This window comes from Chaetodon auriga, chromosome 24 (genome assembly GCF_051107435.1).
Source record: "Chaetodon auriga isolate fChaAug3 chromosome 24, fChaAug3.hap1, whole genome shotgun sequence".
Taxonomy (NCBI): Eukaryota; Metazoa; Chordata; class Actinopteri; order Chaetodontiformes; family Chaetodontidae; genus Chaetodon; species Chaetodon auriga.
This window is the reverse complement of record NC_135097.1, coordinates 10340886-10356533: the sequence shown is the minus strand read 5'-3', so window position 1 is coordinate 10356533 and position 15648 is coordinate 10340886. Positions and strand designations below refer to the sequence as shown.

Here is a 15648-nt window from a genome sequence, read left to right as displayed (position 1 = left end):
AGGAGAAGCCCACCACTCTGGATAATGGACCGCCATCTCAAGTATGTAGGACGTCTGTGGGCAGCAGAGCACTTATAGTGCTTCAGATGTGCAAGCATTTACTTTTTCAAACAGATGTTTATGTGATGTGTTGAAGACTGGCACTTGAAATGACTCGGCCTAATTGTTTTCGACGATCTCTGCGTGACGAGTGTTCTCGGTGCACTTAAATTCAACTTCAGTATCAATTATAAAACGCTTGCGCTGCCATCGCAATGCCTTTCTCAAATCCCATGGAGTTAATCACATTGTTTTTAGATTGTTTTCCTCAAGTGGTGTGGAATAAGCCTCGCTATGTGTGGAGATGATTTACCCCAGAGACATTTGATTATCCCATGCTATCCTCTGGAGTGTCTTAATTTCATGAAAAGTCATTACTGCTCCAACATAATTAGGCTACCCTTTGAAAAGCCATGCTGAGCTGATTTGGACCCATCAAACTGGGGCTGCAGCTTAAGGGGTCATGCTAAGTGGCTGTGCTTTTGTCACCTTCTCATTTCCACTTATGTCTGGTACAACTTAATTTTGCTCTGAACTCAACTAGGGTTCCCTTCCATTATGCATGTGTATGACTGGATCAAAACATGGCGCCTACATTACCCACAGTGCCACGAGATTTGTGTGTCTCACGCCAGCATTGGTTCTTGTAACCTTGAGCTGCAACATTAAACGGAAATGTGGATTGGGCTTATGGGGACTGGTGAGCTCACCTCTTTCTAACTCTGCACCCCGAGATGTTTTTTTGTTTTCAAAGTAGGAGTCTTCAGCCCCAACTGATGCTGATTCAGGTGTCTTGAGGCAGTTCATCAGATTTTACTCAGCTCCCTCCTGAGCCACAGTCGCTTTTACACAACTTCAGAGTTTCCCTTCAAGCACAATTTCTCATACTGCAGCAGGTGTTTCATGAGTTTGCAAGAGCATCAACTGATTTTGGTGGACAGTTAACACCTCAATGTGTGGATCTCTTAATACCGTGTTTGAAATTATGCTGAGGACAGTTACGTTCATTGAAGTATTGTTTTTAGACCAATAATTCTCATTGCCCCCGATTTGTCGTGGGAAGTAGGCGGATACACGCACCTTTCTGTGAGCAGTTGCCTTTCTGGCCACAGATGAATTGCCATGAAAAGTGGTTCAGACATTCGTGTCTCCCACAGGATGAACTGTAGTGACGTTGGTGTTCCCATGAATGTTTTGTTTAGCACCGTTGTCACATCAAATTTTTGAATTGTTCAGCACTTTGGCTTCAAACCAAATGCATGTAAAGCTAGTTACATTCCCATCAGCTGCGTTTTTTGTTTAATGCTTATTAGCAACATCAGAATGTTAGCATTGTCATTGTGAGTGTCTTGGCATGGTGACGTTAGTTGTTCACTTGGTATTGTTTTGCCTCAGTAAGGGATTCATGTCAAAGTGGTTGTTAGTGTTTCAATGCTGGCATCATGCTGAAGCAATTGCACCCAATGCTGGTCAGACTCCTTCAGGAGAAACCAATTACCAAAGAGATGGGGTGCACGTTGGCGATTTGAAGGTCCTTGACCTCCAGAATGACCTCAGTCAAGCCTTTGTGTGTGTGGGGGGTGGGGGGGGGGGTGGGGGGGGGGGCTGTTGACATGGTTTATATATGTGCACAGTTTACAGAGCCTGCCCCATCTTGTGTACCTTACCTTCTGTCTGACATCTGTGGGAGGCCTCAGAGCAACAAAGCAGGGCCCGACAGGAAGCAGGTCAATGGAGTGGGAGCTAATTGGTACTTGATGGCAGCAGTTGGCTGTTCCACCGCTGAATTGGACTGCCGTCACGCAGTTCATGAAATGGATTGCACGTGGGTGGCACCAAAGTATTTTTCATTCTGTTCTCGTGATGCGTCACATCAGGTGAGCGCTGCTGCATTTTTTTTTTGGTTTGTTTGTTTTTTTATGTGGGCCTTGCCGTGATGCTTATCCTTAAACTTTCTCCATAATCCGGAGGATCTTCCCCGAAGTCGGAGGATCAAATCTGAAGAGGCAATCACTTTTTTTCATAGGTTGTATGATGTGATGGGAAATAACCTTAACATGGAAGCAGGGGATTATCTCTGCGGTAACAAACACTGAATAATTCTTCCTTACTTAAAATTCAGCGTTGCCGTATGTTTCCAGAGGGTGGAGGGGGTCAACCTGTCGTTCCTCTTCCTATTTATTATTTAATGTCTCTTGGCAACACATAAGACTGACATTTATATTATAAATCAGAGAGATGATACTAATATAATTTCAGTTATCATCTGGAGATTTGAATATCTGTTTCCAGTACAGATCACGTTGGTGCTACCACAGGAATGTTTCCCCCTTCTCTCATGAATCTGTTTAGAAAATGGCTCGTCAGCATTAGTGGGTAGAAGATGCTCGCCAGGGATTGCTCATCATACATCGTATTTTCACCAGCCACTGCCAGCCTGAGTTCTCGGCTCTTACTCTGGAGTGGACACAGCGTGGCTCTCTCCTCCCTTCCACAGCGGGAGATGTAGTTAAAAGGCAGCTAGTAAGGAATGGTTATCTACGGCATGGGCTCTTTTTGCCTTGCTCCAATCTCTCCCGCCCCCTCGTGAGGATAGAGGAGCGGCCGTCGCACTCTCCCCAGCATGTTGCTGGCTCCTTCTCCGAGTGCTCAATTAATCGAGGTGCTCAACTGGTACAGAGAAGCTTTTGCAGAGTAGAGACCAGCTAACGAGCTCGCACTTCAGAGCGGGAAATTAGGGAAGGGAGGGGGCCGCGGAGCATGCGCGTCAAAATTCAAAACTCAACAGAGGCACGCGTGTTTTACTCCCACTCGTACTGCCCACCTAGCTGGGGTGAATATAAAGGGAAGTTTGGACCGAATACTTCGTTTTTCATGTAAGGCTCCCCGGCATCTCTTTGGTTTTTTTTTTTTTAGTTTTTGTCCCCTCAATTTTCACTCTCAAGCCTAGTGTGGGAGTGAAAGTGTGTGTGAAATCTAGCAGGACTTCCAGATCACTAAGCGAGAGAGTCTGGAGGGCATCATGGGGGCTTTGATGGTCATCTTCTCTCTTCAGCCGAAACAAAGAAGCAAGGCGAGAGGTAGGCGTGATGGGAAGGGGAGGACACGGTTTGATTTGATCCATTTCTCACAAGTTAGCAGCAAAAGATTTTTTGATCTTTCGTTATGTTGTACCTGAGGCTGTGGAATTGTTATTGAAATGCTTGCACAGATAAATTGTTCTTTCTGTGTTGGAGAATGCTCTGCATCAGCCTGTGTGTGTGTGTGTTTTGGACTTAGGGGTCCACAAAGTTCCCGTTTAATCTGCTGTTTTCTCTATACCCCCATCTGAATTCATGTCGCCACACCAGCAGTCCATGAAATTGACTTGAAATCGGCCACCTTCTGGTAAACATTTCAGTCGGAACTCCACAAACTTGCTTGACTTTTTCCATTTGCTTTTCCCAATATTGATTTTACAGTGGCAGCACACACACGCAGCATGCCACATCGACTCTGTGCCAACACAGTGGCACAAGCTTATGTTACATCTCTGTCTCCCTGCGATAATGTGCTGATCAGCCTCACTGTCACAGCTTGTCACTGGAACAAAAAGACGAGGAAGTCCGGTCTTTATTAACGAACAATGAAATATTTAGTGGGTGGCCAGCGGAAAATAACTGGTAGATGTTATATTTAGTGGTGTAGTGGGAGAGAGACAGAATGGATGACACTTGAAGTGCAGTAAGTCATATTTCATTGGGGTATTGCGAGAGAGCTTGAAAGCAAAATGAATGAGGGACTCTCTCAAGCAATAGATCACAGGGCAGGCATTTGTGCGCACTGTAAGCACATTTCACAGGGACCCAGAAAGGAGAATATAGGTTTCAGATACACACACAGTCCTAAAAAAGATTATACACATGTACTGTACCATTCTGCCATGTTGCTGAATTGTACATGTAGATACACCGAGCATGGATTGTCCTCAGGTAAAGCAGATAAAGGGAAATTTTAAAATGGATTATGCTTGAGAAATGTAGGACATCACAGCAGTTGGTGGTTTATGATTGCCTAAGAATGGTCATTAGTCCTCAAAGAAGTGACAGACCCATTATTGTAGCTACACCTGTCACACAGTGCATATCTCCTTTAAAAGTGGCAGATTAGCATATTAATGTTTGAGAAAATTGGTCCTCGATTTCAGAGAAAGGAATACATTGGCCAATTTCATATTTCTAGCTGGGGCTGTTTGATTTGAGCGGCTGAAACAGTGACTATAAATAAAGATGGACACACGTCTCCACTTGCTCCCACTGAGCAAAAATGTGGGCAAAATATCTGGGATACAGCCACCGCCATTGTTTGGAGACATTTGGAGTCAACATCCGTACAGTAGTGATAGAGCGATGCAGCCGCAGTACTGAAGTCCCGCCCATACACCCACGACACGAGTCGTGGGTGGGGTTAGCTGTCAATCATGGCATTACAGAGCTTTTTTATGGCAACAATTAACGAATTAAAACCAAACTTAGAAAATGATCAAAATGACCTATATGGCGGCCAACCACCAGGGAGCAATCGAGATGTTTTGGCTTCACTTTTGGAGACCTGTCATGTCATCCATCTTTATGTCCAATCATTGGGCTGAAATGAACCATAGTTGGCTCGTCAGCTAATATTAGCTCCATGAGTTGGTTGAAAATGCTGTGTTTTTTTATTGACTCCAGCTCAGCCCCATAAAATGTAGCTGCTGATGAAATGCCCCTTGATCTTGGAACTCTGGCTTAGTTTACTGCCGTAGCCAGGCATGCTAATGTTTGCATCTTATTTTAGAACATATAAAAACACCATCCAATGAGCTCTTTCAGTGCTGAGTGGGCCTATAGCTCTTCTTACAGCCCCATGCACACCACCACGTATGCCAGCTGTGCCTCATCAAAGTTTCTAAGCTACGGATTAGGCAATCGCTGTTCAGGGGAGGAATTTAGTGAATGTGCAATTTAGCAGATTCACTGATTTGATATTATATTAGTTGACATTTATTGACAGAAAATTAATCAACAGAAAATTTGATCATTAGTTTATTGTTTCAGTAAGTTATCAAAAACAAAAAACAAAAAAAATCAAACATTTGCTGGTTCCAGTTTCTCGATCATGAACATTTGCTTGTTTTTACTTTGTGTCATTGTAAGGTGTATATTTGTCAGCTTTGAACTGTTGGTCAGGCAAAAAAAAAAAAGATATTTGAAGGTGCTGCTTCCTGGAAATTGTGATGGACATTTCTTGCATTTTGTTGACTGAACAGTGTGTGAATTGAAGGAACTATCAAAAAATGAATTGACAGTGACGGTAATTGTGAGCGGCGGCCATATTAGTTGTTGCATTTCAGTCCTAATATAGACTTACTGCAGACACGGTGCCACATCCGCAAAGAAGGTGAAATTTAATGAGTTCATTGTGCAAGTCCAGCTCAAAGCGGTTTTTGTATTGAAATTTCTCTCAAATCATGGAACATACTGATTTGTACTATGCAGTGCTCTTTAGATGAGGACAAAATAATAAAACATGCTCTGTCTGAGAGTGCTACTCCACTACCCACTCTAATGCCTTCTATCAATTTTCATCGTTGCACTCATCTACATGACAAGAGATGATGGTCCAATAAGCACCCAGAGGAACTTTGCCCTCCATATCTTTTTCAAACTCACCCAGACCTGCTCTGAGTGTTCCAGCGTGTTCTAAATGTCCCAAGGATATGAGACGTGCCATTGTTGTTACGGTGGTACTCGCTGATGCGTTTGGCCTTGTTGTGGTTTCTGTCATTATTATTTGAAATGCCTTGCTGTTTGTGCTGTCAGGAGCTGTTATGAGTAGAGTTTGTGTAGGAGTAAGATAGGTGCACTCAGAGGTAGAGCTGCTCGTGTGAAAACAGCAAAACATCAACTGTGACTCAGGGAACCAACTGGTAAATCAATGTTGATGCTGTTTTTGGTGCCTTTCAGTCACTGAAAAGACTACAAAACCACATTGAAATTTGTTCAACAAAGTCTGAACTGGTTGTTGTCAGTTCCAGAATAAAAGCACCACCGGTTGTCGTCACCAGACTGAGCAAATAAGTAATGTAAACTGAGCTGAGATCTCTTTTCTCGAGCTCGTTCCTCGTGACATTAACACAAGGTGTGATGAAGATGTCCAGTGTGGTTCTTGTTGCTGGCCCCGTCTCCTTCCAGGCCTTCTGGTGTTTACAGAGCGTGGACTTCGGCCGACCACAGGGAGAGCAGCTGTCATTTTTGGGGGTAGCCATGCCACCAGTCACCACCATCGCTCATAGCCAAATGTGATCGCATGCAAAACAAGACCTTTTCTGTTTCTGTTGAAAATGCAAACACTCAGAGCTGATCTCTGAGCTTTACATCGCCTGGCTGAGTCTTATGGCAGGGAAGGAATGTGTTTGAACTCCAGTCAACATCTTTCAGACAAAACCTCTGACGAATCCTCGTCTTCTTTAGTCTCAAAACAAAAAAAAAAGACCTAGACTAACAGTTTTTACCGAACGGACTGTATTCATTGAAAATCTCTTCGTCAAAGGACCATATGTCCAAAACACTTGAATCGATCTCATTAAATCTTTCCAACCCATCTGTCACATGCAGCATTTCTCACAGAACTACTCATCTTGCTCTGAAGTGCCGGGTAGACATCACAATGTGACAGATTTGAGAGAACATTGAGTATGCACATGGTTATTTAGCACTCCCATCTCACATTGGGCGCAAGTCAATTGATCCATGTCACAGTAATGCAGCCCTGTGAGGGACTGGATAATTCCTGGTGGCCATTACCATAGGGTACATGGTGTTCTTAGTTGTCTTTTATAAATTACTCTGAGCGGCAAATGACTGCAGAGCAGCACTTCCACTTTCCAACATGGTCTTGATTATAAGGCTAACCTTGCATTTTAAAAAGGCATATGGGTGACTCTATAGTCTCCCACTGGAAAATTATCTCAAATGAAATGGATTTTTTTTTTCTTCCAACAGCAGGAAAATGCCATTGGTTTAATAAGCCACATGGCACGTAAAAGAAAAAAAAAAAAAAAAAAACACTTGAGTTTTCCCTATTGTCTGACATGCAAATGTCAGACAATATGGCTCCCCTTACATGAGGAGATGAGGAGAGTCACCTATGCAGCTCCACCAAGATCCCCCCTGGGTTTCTTTTTTCCCTTTGCTATCAGTAACATGTAATCTCCACGCATTTCAAAGTCACTGTGTCATTACACTGTATTGGTTTTTCAGTTCTCTAAATTAGCATATAAATTGAAAAGTGAAGCCGCATCAGTTGGCTTTTGGAGCTGCAAGCATGTTTTGGGCTTCCCATCGTGGCACTGCACTCAGTGCTGCAGTTTGCTCTGTGAAATTAATCACTCCAGTCCCACAAGGCACAGTGACCAGTATTAAGAGGACTCACTTAGAACTGGATTAATGAGCAGCATCCCGCTTAGAGACGCTTCGCAGGTGCGGAGAAGTGGGTTCAGCCACGTATAGACAGTGATGTGGCTCACAGTTGGTCATGCTGACATCTGCAGAGCAGCCACAGATAGCGTCGCCCTGGGGTGCAGCCCTGGTTCACTTTTACACCTCCTTCCCTACCAAATTGTAGACACCTTGTGTAAGTATTACCCTGTTAAAACATGTCAGTACACTGTATTGTTTACACACCATGCGAGGGTATTTATCAAGTGACAACATTTTAATTATTTTACAGCATGTAAATAATTGAAGCTACAGTTACTTCAGGTTTTCAGTCTGCTCTCTGCTTGCGCTCCTGCATTTCTTCCAACTGTTTCAGAGCGTTGACTTATTGTTTCTCACTGTGTCCACTTGATGGCAGCAAAATCAAACAAACAAGCTTCATGCAGCCAGTCGAGGACATGTCACTGGACAATTTTGCGCAGTTCCTTTCAACCATTGCCTGTTGAATGGTTGAAATGCAATGCAACACTGAAATGACCGCAATACATGTATATGCATGGCCAGTCTAATGAGTTATGGTCATTTACTGTCAGAAGCAGGACTATCAATATGGATCCTGTCATTTCTCAAAACCCTAACAAATTCCTCAGAATGTCACAGATATATACAGTTTATCTGTGGAGACACTTTCAGATCATTTGATACACAAACAGAAGATTTCACTCTTCATTTATCACCTGTCTTGCAGAGATGAACCCTCAATGCCCTTTGATGGTGTCTGATTACATGAGTTCCTTGTATGAGGTTATATTCTCCTTCCAAAAAAAAAAAAAAAATGTCTTCCACAACAAATTTGACTGCAAGCTCATTGTGCCAACCATCCAATGAACAAGACCCAAATCACATTAATTTGCAATTGGCCATATAATTGCAAGGTTGCAGGCTACTGGGGCCTTCTTCTGTAATTTCTCAACAACAAATGGAGGACATTCGTTTGTTTTAACGCCATGTTGCCACACTGCGCTTTGATGAGAATTCAATTGTAACTTAATTGAACGGAGCGCGAGGAAACAGATTCTTCCTTCCGTTGTGTTAATTCAGTTACGTTAAGAGGAGGTTTTATCTGCAGGCCCACCAGTCACAGTTGTAATCACTTTGATTTAAATAGGCCTAAATATAGGGAGGAGAAGGAGGAGATATCGAGAAGGCTACTCCCTGACTGGGAATGCTTGCCGAGAAATTGTCCACAACCATAAGACGTCAGTTGGTTTTGTGCTTTATGTGGATTCTGTGCAGTAGATACAAGAGATGAGGCAGGTGTTCAAACCAATAGGGCTTGGCTTGGGGGTCGGTTTGAGTCCACCTGGAGCGAACTGCCAGGCTAACCCGTGCTGTGGTGACCCATCACTCTGACATCTCTCCACATCAATGGCATAAATAGTACAAGCCTCTGTGTGTGAAGTATTAAATTCAGTGTTGTTTTGTCATTAAATGTGAATTGGTCATAGTAAGAACAATAGAAATAGCAAGAAGCAGATACAAACTTGCATCCAGTTAGTTTCCAAATGTCAATATGTGTTCAACTCTTCACCGTTTAGATTGTTTAAGAATTATCATTAGTGATTCACCGACTTATTTTAATGGACTGATTCACTGCTCCTTTATGACTCAGTTTACAGGTGCTGCAGACATTCTCCGCCACCTACAGTAAAGTGAAGCTCCCAGATCTTAACCAGCACACCACAATGCTCCACACTGGCAATTACCTTCATCACCAATCATACACTGATTGATACGGCATACTGTGTGCTGATGACATGCACAGACCTTGATTATTTTCATTACCATTAGCCAAGGGCCTTGATTACGCCCTATGCAAAGTTGTGGGGTGATTGGAGAGCAGATGTGGGGAAAGTTTCTCCTGAGATTAGGTCACGCTCTGATGAAGAGCGAGAAGTAAAATCTCACACACCTGGAAGTTCTTTTCCTCTCCGTCTGGCTTTGTCTTTTGCCTGCAAGACTTCCATCACACCTTCTTTTCACCTTTACAACCCCTGTTCTCCGGGAGCTTCCTACGCAGCTGTCTGTCCTGTCATGTCCAAAAACAACACACACTCTCGCTCTCTCTCTCTCTCTCTCTCTCTCTCTCTCTCTCTCTCTCTCTCTCTCTCTCTCTCTCTCTCTCTCGGGGCTTGGCAGCTATATTTGGCTTATGCTCAGCTGCCACAAATAAAGAAAAAGTAACTGATAGTGGGCTAAATGAGCTGCCCAGTAGCCCGCACAGCCCAGAGGTTGTTTCCATGGTAAGTCGCTGTCCTAACAATTCCCTTTTGCTGTGAAGATGAATGAGATCAGTTCCATCCCTGAGAGGCCATGCAAGGGACCTTATCTGTGGGCCGGCTTTTAATCATTAACTAAATTGTTATTAAAGCACGGAAAGAGTATCTTGGAAGAACGAGGCTGTGGTGGATATTGCTCTGCATGAAAGAAATGCATTTGTTTTGGCTCATTTTGAAATTTTGATAAAAGCCACAAGCTCCTTTTCATCTCCTATTGGCAGCTAGATATCGTAAGTCAACATGGCCCATTTTAAAGACACATCCAGGCCACACTCAGTTGTGGAAATGTCTGTTTTAGTGTCTGTAGCATGAGATGCAGTGAGGAAGAATTGTCTTTCTGATTATGTTATATGTCCGTACATTAATATAGCCCATCACGTTTGACTGGAAATTGAAGAATAGAAAAGACATGGTGCTATCCGCAGAGACACCAGATGAATCGCCGTCCTTTGTCTCCAGCAGCCACCTGCTGCTGACCGCAGGCGCTGCTCCTAACCTCCGAGTCCTTTCCTCTCTTCCGTGTTGTCTTTCTCTCTGACCCCTCCCTTGTCATTTCCCCCGTAAGGTCTCCTGCTATATTTTAAGTCCGGATGACGCTGAGGTCACACAGTGGGCTCTTTCTCCAGCTGGCATTTTACTCTCAGCAGTCCACCTGCAGCTTCTTTGTCGTGTCTCAGCTCAATCATACCTGTTATTAATTCTTAGTTATTAAGGTGGGAAACATTGTAAATCTTCTCACATCATCGGCTCAGGGAGGCAGTGAAATCATGACAGCGATTGATTTGCTGCTATTATTCAGACGAAAATCAGTGTTTGGGATAAGCTGTATTTCCAGCCATATTCAACCTCAATTGTGAAGTATTTTGCTCTTTTTTATTTCTTCTTTTGCAGACTGTGAATTGTGTACATGTTGTGTGAGACAAAGGGTCATCTAATTTATTATATGAAACATGTTCAAAATGGAAAACATCTGTATTTTACAGCTGCTACATATACTGTAAATCCTACATGTTGTGACCTCTGATTAACTTGGGTATTCTGTATGTTCCTTTGTAATTTTATCCCAAGGACGAGTGAACGCTTTGCCCCAATCAAGAGGAATGTTTCATGTCATGGGTTATAATTGTCAGACAATGAAGGAGAACATAAAGCTACGCAGGAAGAAAATCAGAAAATATAAGTGCACAAAGGACACAAAATCAGTCTATACCCATTATACACAAAATGATTAAATAATTAGCACAATACCAGGAAACAGAGTCTTTTGGAAAAATAGAGTTTAATTTAATAATTTTAAGAACACTGGTGGTCTGCAGCCATGTGAGTGTTTTTCGTGAGTTACTGCGAGCTGCATGTTAACATGCTCACGACGTTCCCAACCCGCTGTTTGTTCTGCAAGTAGTGTTTACAGCGCTCACCATCTTTAGCCTTTTAGCGAACATTTGATAAGCAGCACTTACCGCAAAGTAAAGCCAATGGGACTTTATTAGTTTTGCAGGGATGTAGTCATCAAACAAAGGATCCAGACCTGGTGACGTTAGATGAACTGCTCCTGAGGGGAACAGATTTCATGCCGGTCCATCCGATAGTGAGGAGATATTTGAGTCCAAACCACAAATTTCAACCTCATGTTGGGACGAGAGGAGAAGTCAGGGGATCACCGCAGTCACTACAGTTCATCCTCTGGGGACTGTGACTGTCATGGCTCTCCAACTCATACTAGAGATGAACCAAAAATAACCTTATCAGTAGAAGTATTGTCGGGGAATAATGACTTTCTGTCTTGTGAAAAAAGTCCTGACTGAGGTGTGTTTGACCTTTGCACACACCCAAACCCAGACAGTTCTCAGTGTGTCACCGCCATCTCTCTTTTTAGCACTCTGCCCATCATTTCTCTTTCTTTCAGTGATCAAGTTCACCCCCCCCCCCCCCCCCTTGCCTTTTTTCCGTCCCCTCCTCACGCCCCCTCGTCGATATCCTTGCCACTCCATCTCCCCCCTCCCTCTTCCTCTCTCTTCCACACGTTTCTTCTCCCCCTCCCTCCCTGTCTGACTTGTGCCGGTCTCTCATCAGACCCACAGATGCAGGGCTCTTAAGTGGAGTTAAATGGCCTGCAGGCAGTGCTGCACGCTGAGCTCTGTGTCTTTGGCCATGGGCAGGCTGTGATCGGTCCGACATGTTGACTATGAACTTGGAGGGACTGGAAATGATCGCTGTGCTGGTGGTTGTGGTCCTCTTTGTCAAGGTGCTCGAGCGGTTTGGTTTGTTAGCAGCCGGCTATGACGGTAAGGAAACGGCAAACTCCTCTCCTGTTTGATACTGATGGGGGTTTTTTTTTCCCTCTCTTGATCTTGACAGCGATCAACCACTTGTTGAAGCACAAGTTTAAAACCATAGAGTGTAGTTTATTAAGCCTGTGTGCTCACTGTGAGATGGGCTGAAGCATCTGCAGTGGAGGTTATCATCTGCTGATTTTTGTGTTAATAATGTGCTGAGACAAAGCGCATCTTACGATGTTCAGGCATGATTCCCATCTGTTGCTCTCACCTTTGGTAACACACATGATAGTGCACACCTTGAGCCATAAAAAGTACTCATCTGATCTGTTTGCAAACATCCTGAAAAGATGCAGCATGGCACAAGCTGTGCAGAAGCAATAAAAAGAGTCAACTTACTTACTTTGTTGACTTTACAATGTGAATACTTTTTCCCTGTTAAAGCTTACATTTAGCTTCTAGCATGATGTGTCTTTTTAGGATATCTGCAACAGGATCAGACTGTTACTCATCAAAAGTTGTCCGCAGCCTCTGCACCTGTCCTTTAAGCTGTCTTAATTGAATAATCTCTTCGTTTAACTGTCAATTGGCTCAGTAGTCGGGATGACTCACGCAGGTCAATTATTCTAATCCAACATTATGATTTTAATCTTTTCGCTTTTGACTTTTCGCTGTCAATATCGTTTCAAGCTTTCACTTTAAATCAAATAATCCTCGTAGCATCTTGACGCTTTGATTCCACCTTGATGGCAAGTTTATTGAATTTGAACGAAATTAGATTGGATGTGAACGCTTGCATCATCTGTGGGTTGGCTAACTTGTTTATCCAAATGAGAGCCGAGCACTGAATGTAATTCTGCGGCAGCTGGAACCTTGAGAACCTGGATCTTAACCAGCGAGAGCAGCAAAGTGCCACGACGGCGTTCACTTTTCTCTTGTTACTTCAGAATGAAAAGGGTCAAATGTGAGTGTTAATGAGTTGCTTGCAGAGGAAGAAAAAGTTTCGTCTCGTCTTAATGATGAGAAGTTGGCACCGAGTTGTCACCGTCAGGTCTTAGTGCAGTGATTTGCATGCACACAAATGCTGCATGTTGATTGCAGTGACTGTGAGGGACGCTTTGTTTCGTGATGAAGCTCTGTTTTCACTTTCTCTTCCATGTTTTCGGCGTCGCTCAGCAGAGGACAATGGTTGAACCTGTGCCCACTGGAGATTTGTCAAGGCACCACACTGATTCTTTCCCTCGAAAGTGTGAATCTAATATTCGGGGGTTTGGTCTCTCTGGCACTAAAGACCGCATGTTATTTATATGCTCTACTTACTGTACAGGCTGCCAAGCTGTTTGCCTTATGGCTGAGTGAGAGGCCAACAAACGTCTTCCAAAGGAGTGCTGCTTGTTTGACTTTTTAAAATTGAAATATTTGCTTATTTTACTTCTATTTTTAATGTTTAGGTTACTGTATGAATGTCCTTCTTTCAAGCTGCGCCTCCTCAATGTTTTCTACGTGTGTGTTTTCTATCAGTGTTTTTCTTTGAACGCCCACTTACAACACGCAAACATGGGATAGTGAAAATCCCACTAAAGCCACTTTCCTCTATTTTGGTCTTCGCTGTCTGTGTGAGGACAGACTGAGATATGTGGTTTGTCTGTGGCGGTGGCACTGGTCTTCTTTTTTTTTGTTTAAATGGCTTGAAATGTTTTTCCTGTGTTGTAACAAGTGCTGAACTCCTGAATTTGAAAAAATTACTTGCAATACGCACAATGTTAAAGCTAAAGCACATAAATTCAGCCATTCTGATTCATAAACGAATGATATTCTATAAAATTACAGATATCAGCTTTGTTAAAAACAATTGAAGAAATGGTTCAGAAATGGCAAATGAATGGCACTGCCGAAAGCTTCAATCAGATGATTCATGAAAAGTCTGATTAATTAAAACCTTAATTACTCTTTCTTGCCTGAAAAACATAATGATTGATGTGTGGCATTTGGGAAATTTGCCTCCTAATTCTTAAATCAGCTCCACGCCAGGAAGTCCATTATACTCACCATTGTGACTTAAGATGCAGACTATTTGATGAATATGTCGTGCTTATTTTAATCAGCAGTTACTTTTCAGCAGAGGTGGAAAAGTAAGTAATCATTCGTAATGAATTCGATTTCTCAAAAGTGACAGGGACAGTGATGCTGTCAGGGATCCTCATTGCCAGATTTGGTTTGTTAGGCTCCCGAAATTCTGGATTTGTGTAAGATCTTTCTTTCCGATGCAACAAGCCAGAAATGTGTACGGTGTCGGGGCCGCTCGTTACTCTGCGGTACTCTCCCACTTGATGGCTTTTGGTTAAAAATAGACTTCCAACACAGCCGGACGCAAATGGCTCTTTTCAGTCTCTGTGCCTCTCTTTAGCGGCGTGACAGTGAGTGACAGCGGCGTGCCACCAGCACGCGGGGACGTGACAGCTGACGAAAGCAGCCTTTGATACGCCACTTTTTACAAATTATTCCCCTGCCGAAGGTGTGGCTTTCATCAGCCAGGAAGGGCTGCCACAAATGATTCCAATTACAAATGGACAAAACCACAGCGCCGTGCAAAGTGTCACGAACAGTTTCATCTCTTTGGCTGCAAATTGCAGGGGCAGGGGAATGATTTTTTTTTTTTTTTTTTTTTTTTTTTTTTTTAGGCTTTCACTGCACATCCTTTTTGAAAGCCAATTATTGAATCATCGCCATTTGACTCGTAAATTGCAGTCCGCATGACGTGATTTAGCCAAGTAAGACATGTTCCTGCATCAACATCCCACATTTCTGGATCCAATGTTGCGACCAAAAACTCGTTAACCCTGCAGCAGCTCGTATAGGACATGCGGTCAAGGGTTTTGTTCAGTTGTACTCATTTCAATCAACTTGCGAAGCGCAGAGGACTTTTGAAAGAAGCGCAGGAGCAGCAAACTGATGATGTCAGAGGGCTGTGATTGGTTGATCACAGTGTTGCTCCTGGAACACGTCCTACCTGGCTAAATCACACTTCACATTGCATCATGCTAAGTTAAAACACATGTTTTTTGAACAGCGTTCTCATTCTTTAAGAGGTTAAACATGTACTTTAGTCCACTTTCAGCAAATATTTGGGTGTTGTGCTCGCAGAGCCGAAGTATATCTTAAATGTGAAGTTGTGGCGCATCGTCCGCCCTTTGTGACAGGTTTTACTGAAGCGACTGGCTCATGTTTACTGATCGGGCTGTGCATCCTGTGCACCTTTGACTAACGAGCTGTCTGCTTTTCTCAAGCATTGTGTGCTGCATTGGTGTGATAAAAAGCTGTGATTCGACAGGGAAAGGGTTTTCTGTTAGAGAGTGGAAAACTGTAAGTGAGCACGAATGTAAGTGGATGCAGTTCAAACTGCTCAGGGAGACGCATTTGATGATTTGAAGAAAGGCTTCAGCAATACGCTTGATTTTCACATTCCTGTTTGTCACAAAAGCCATGTGGTGTAGATGCAGAGGAACCCAATATTTTCCAGTGTGAATGAACAATAGA

The 15648-nt window shown here is 43.2% G+C and overlaps 1 protein-coding gene across 6 annotated transcripts in view; it reads left to right on the top strand.

Moving 5' to 3' along the window:
- The window catches only part of kcnip4a (potassium voltage-gated channel interacting protein 4a), a 119513-nt gene that overhangs the window by 66359 nt on the left and 37506 nt on the right, over positions 1-15648 (top strand). Inside the window, exon 1 of one of the 6 annotated variants that reach the window (XM_076725210.1) lies at positions 2359-3119. The exons of 4 other annotated variants lie outside the window; for them this stretch is intronic. In XM_076725210.1, coding sequence (XP_076581325.1) covers positions 3062-3119 — 58 coding nt within the window. In that variant the 5' untranslated portion in view covers positions 2359-3061. Of the gene's footprint in view, positions 1-2358; positions 3120-9672; positions 12121-15648 lie in introns of those variants that run through there. One more of the 6 variants, XM_076725207.1, reaches the window with a different exon arrangement.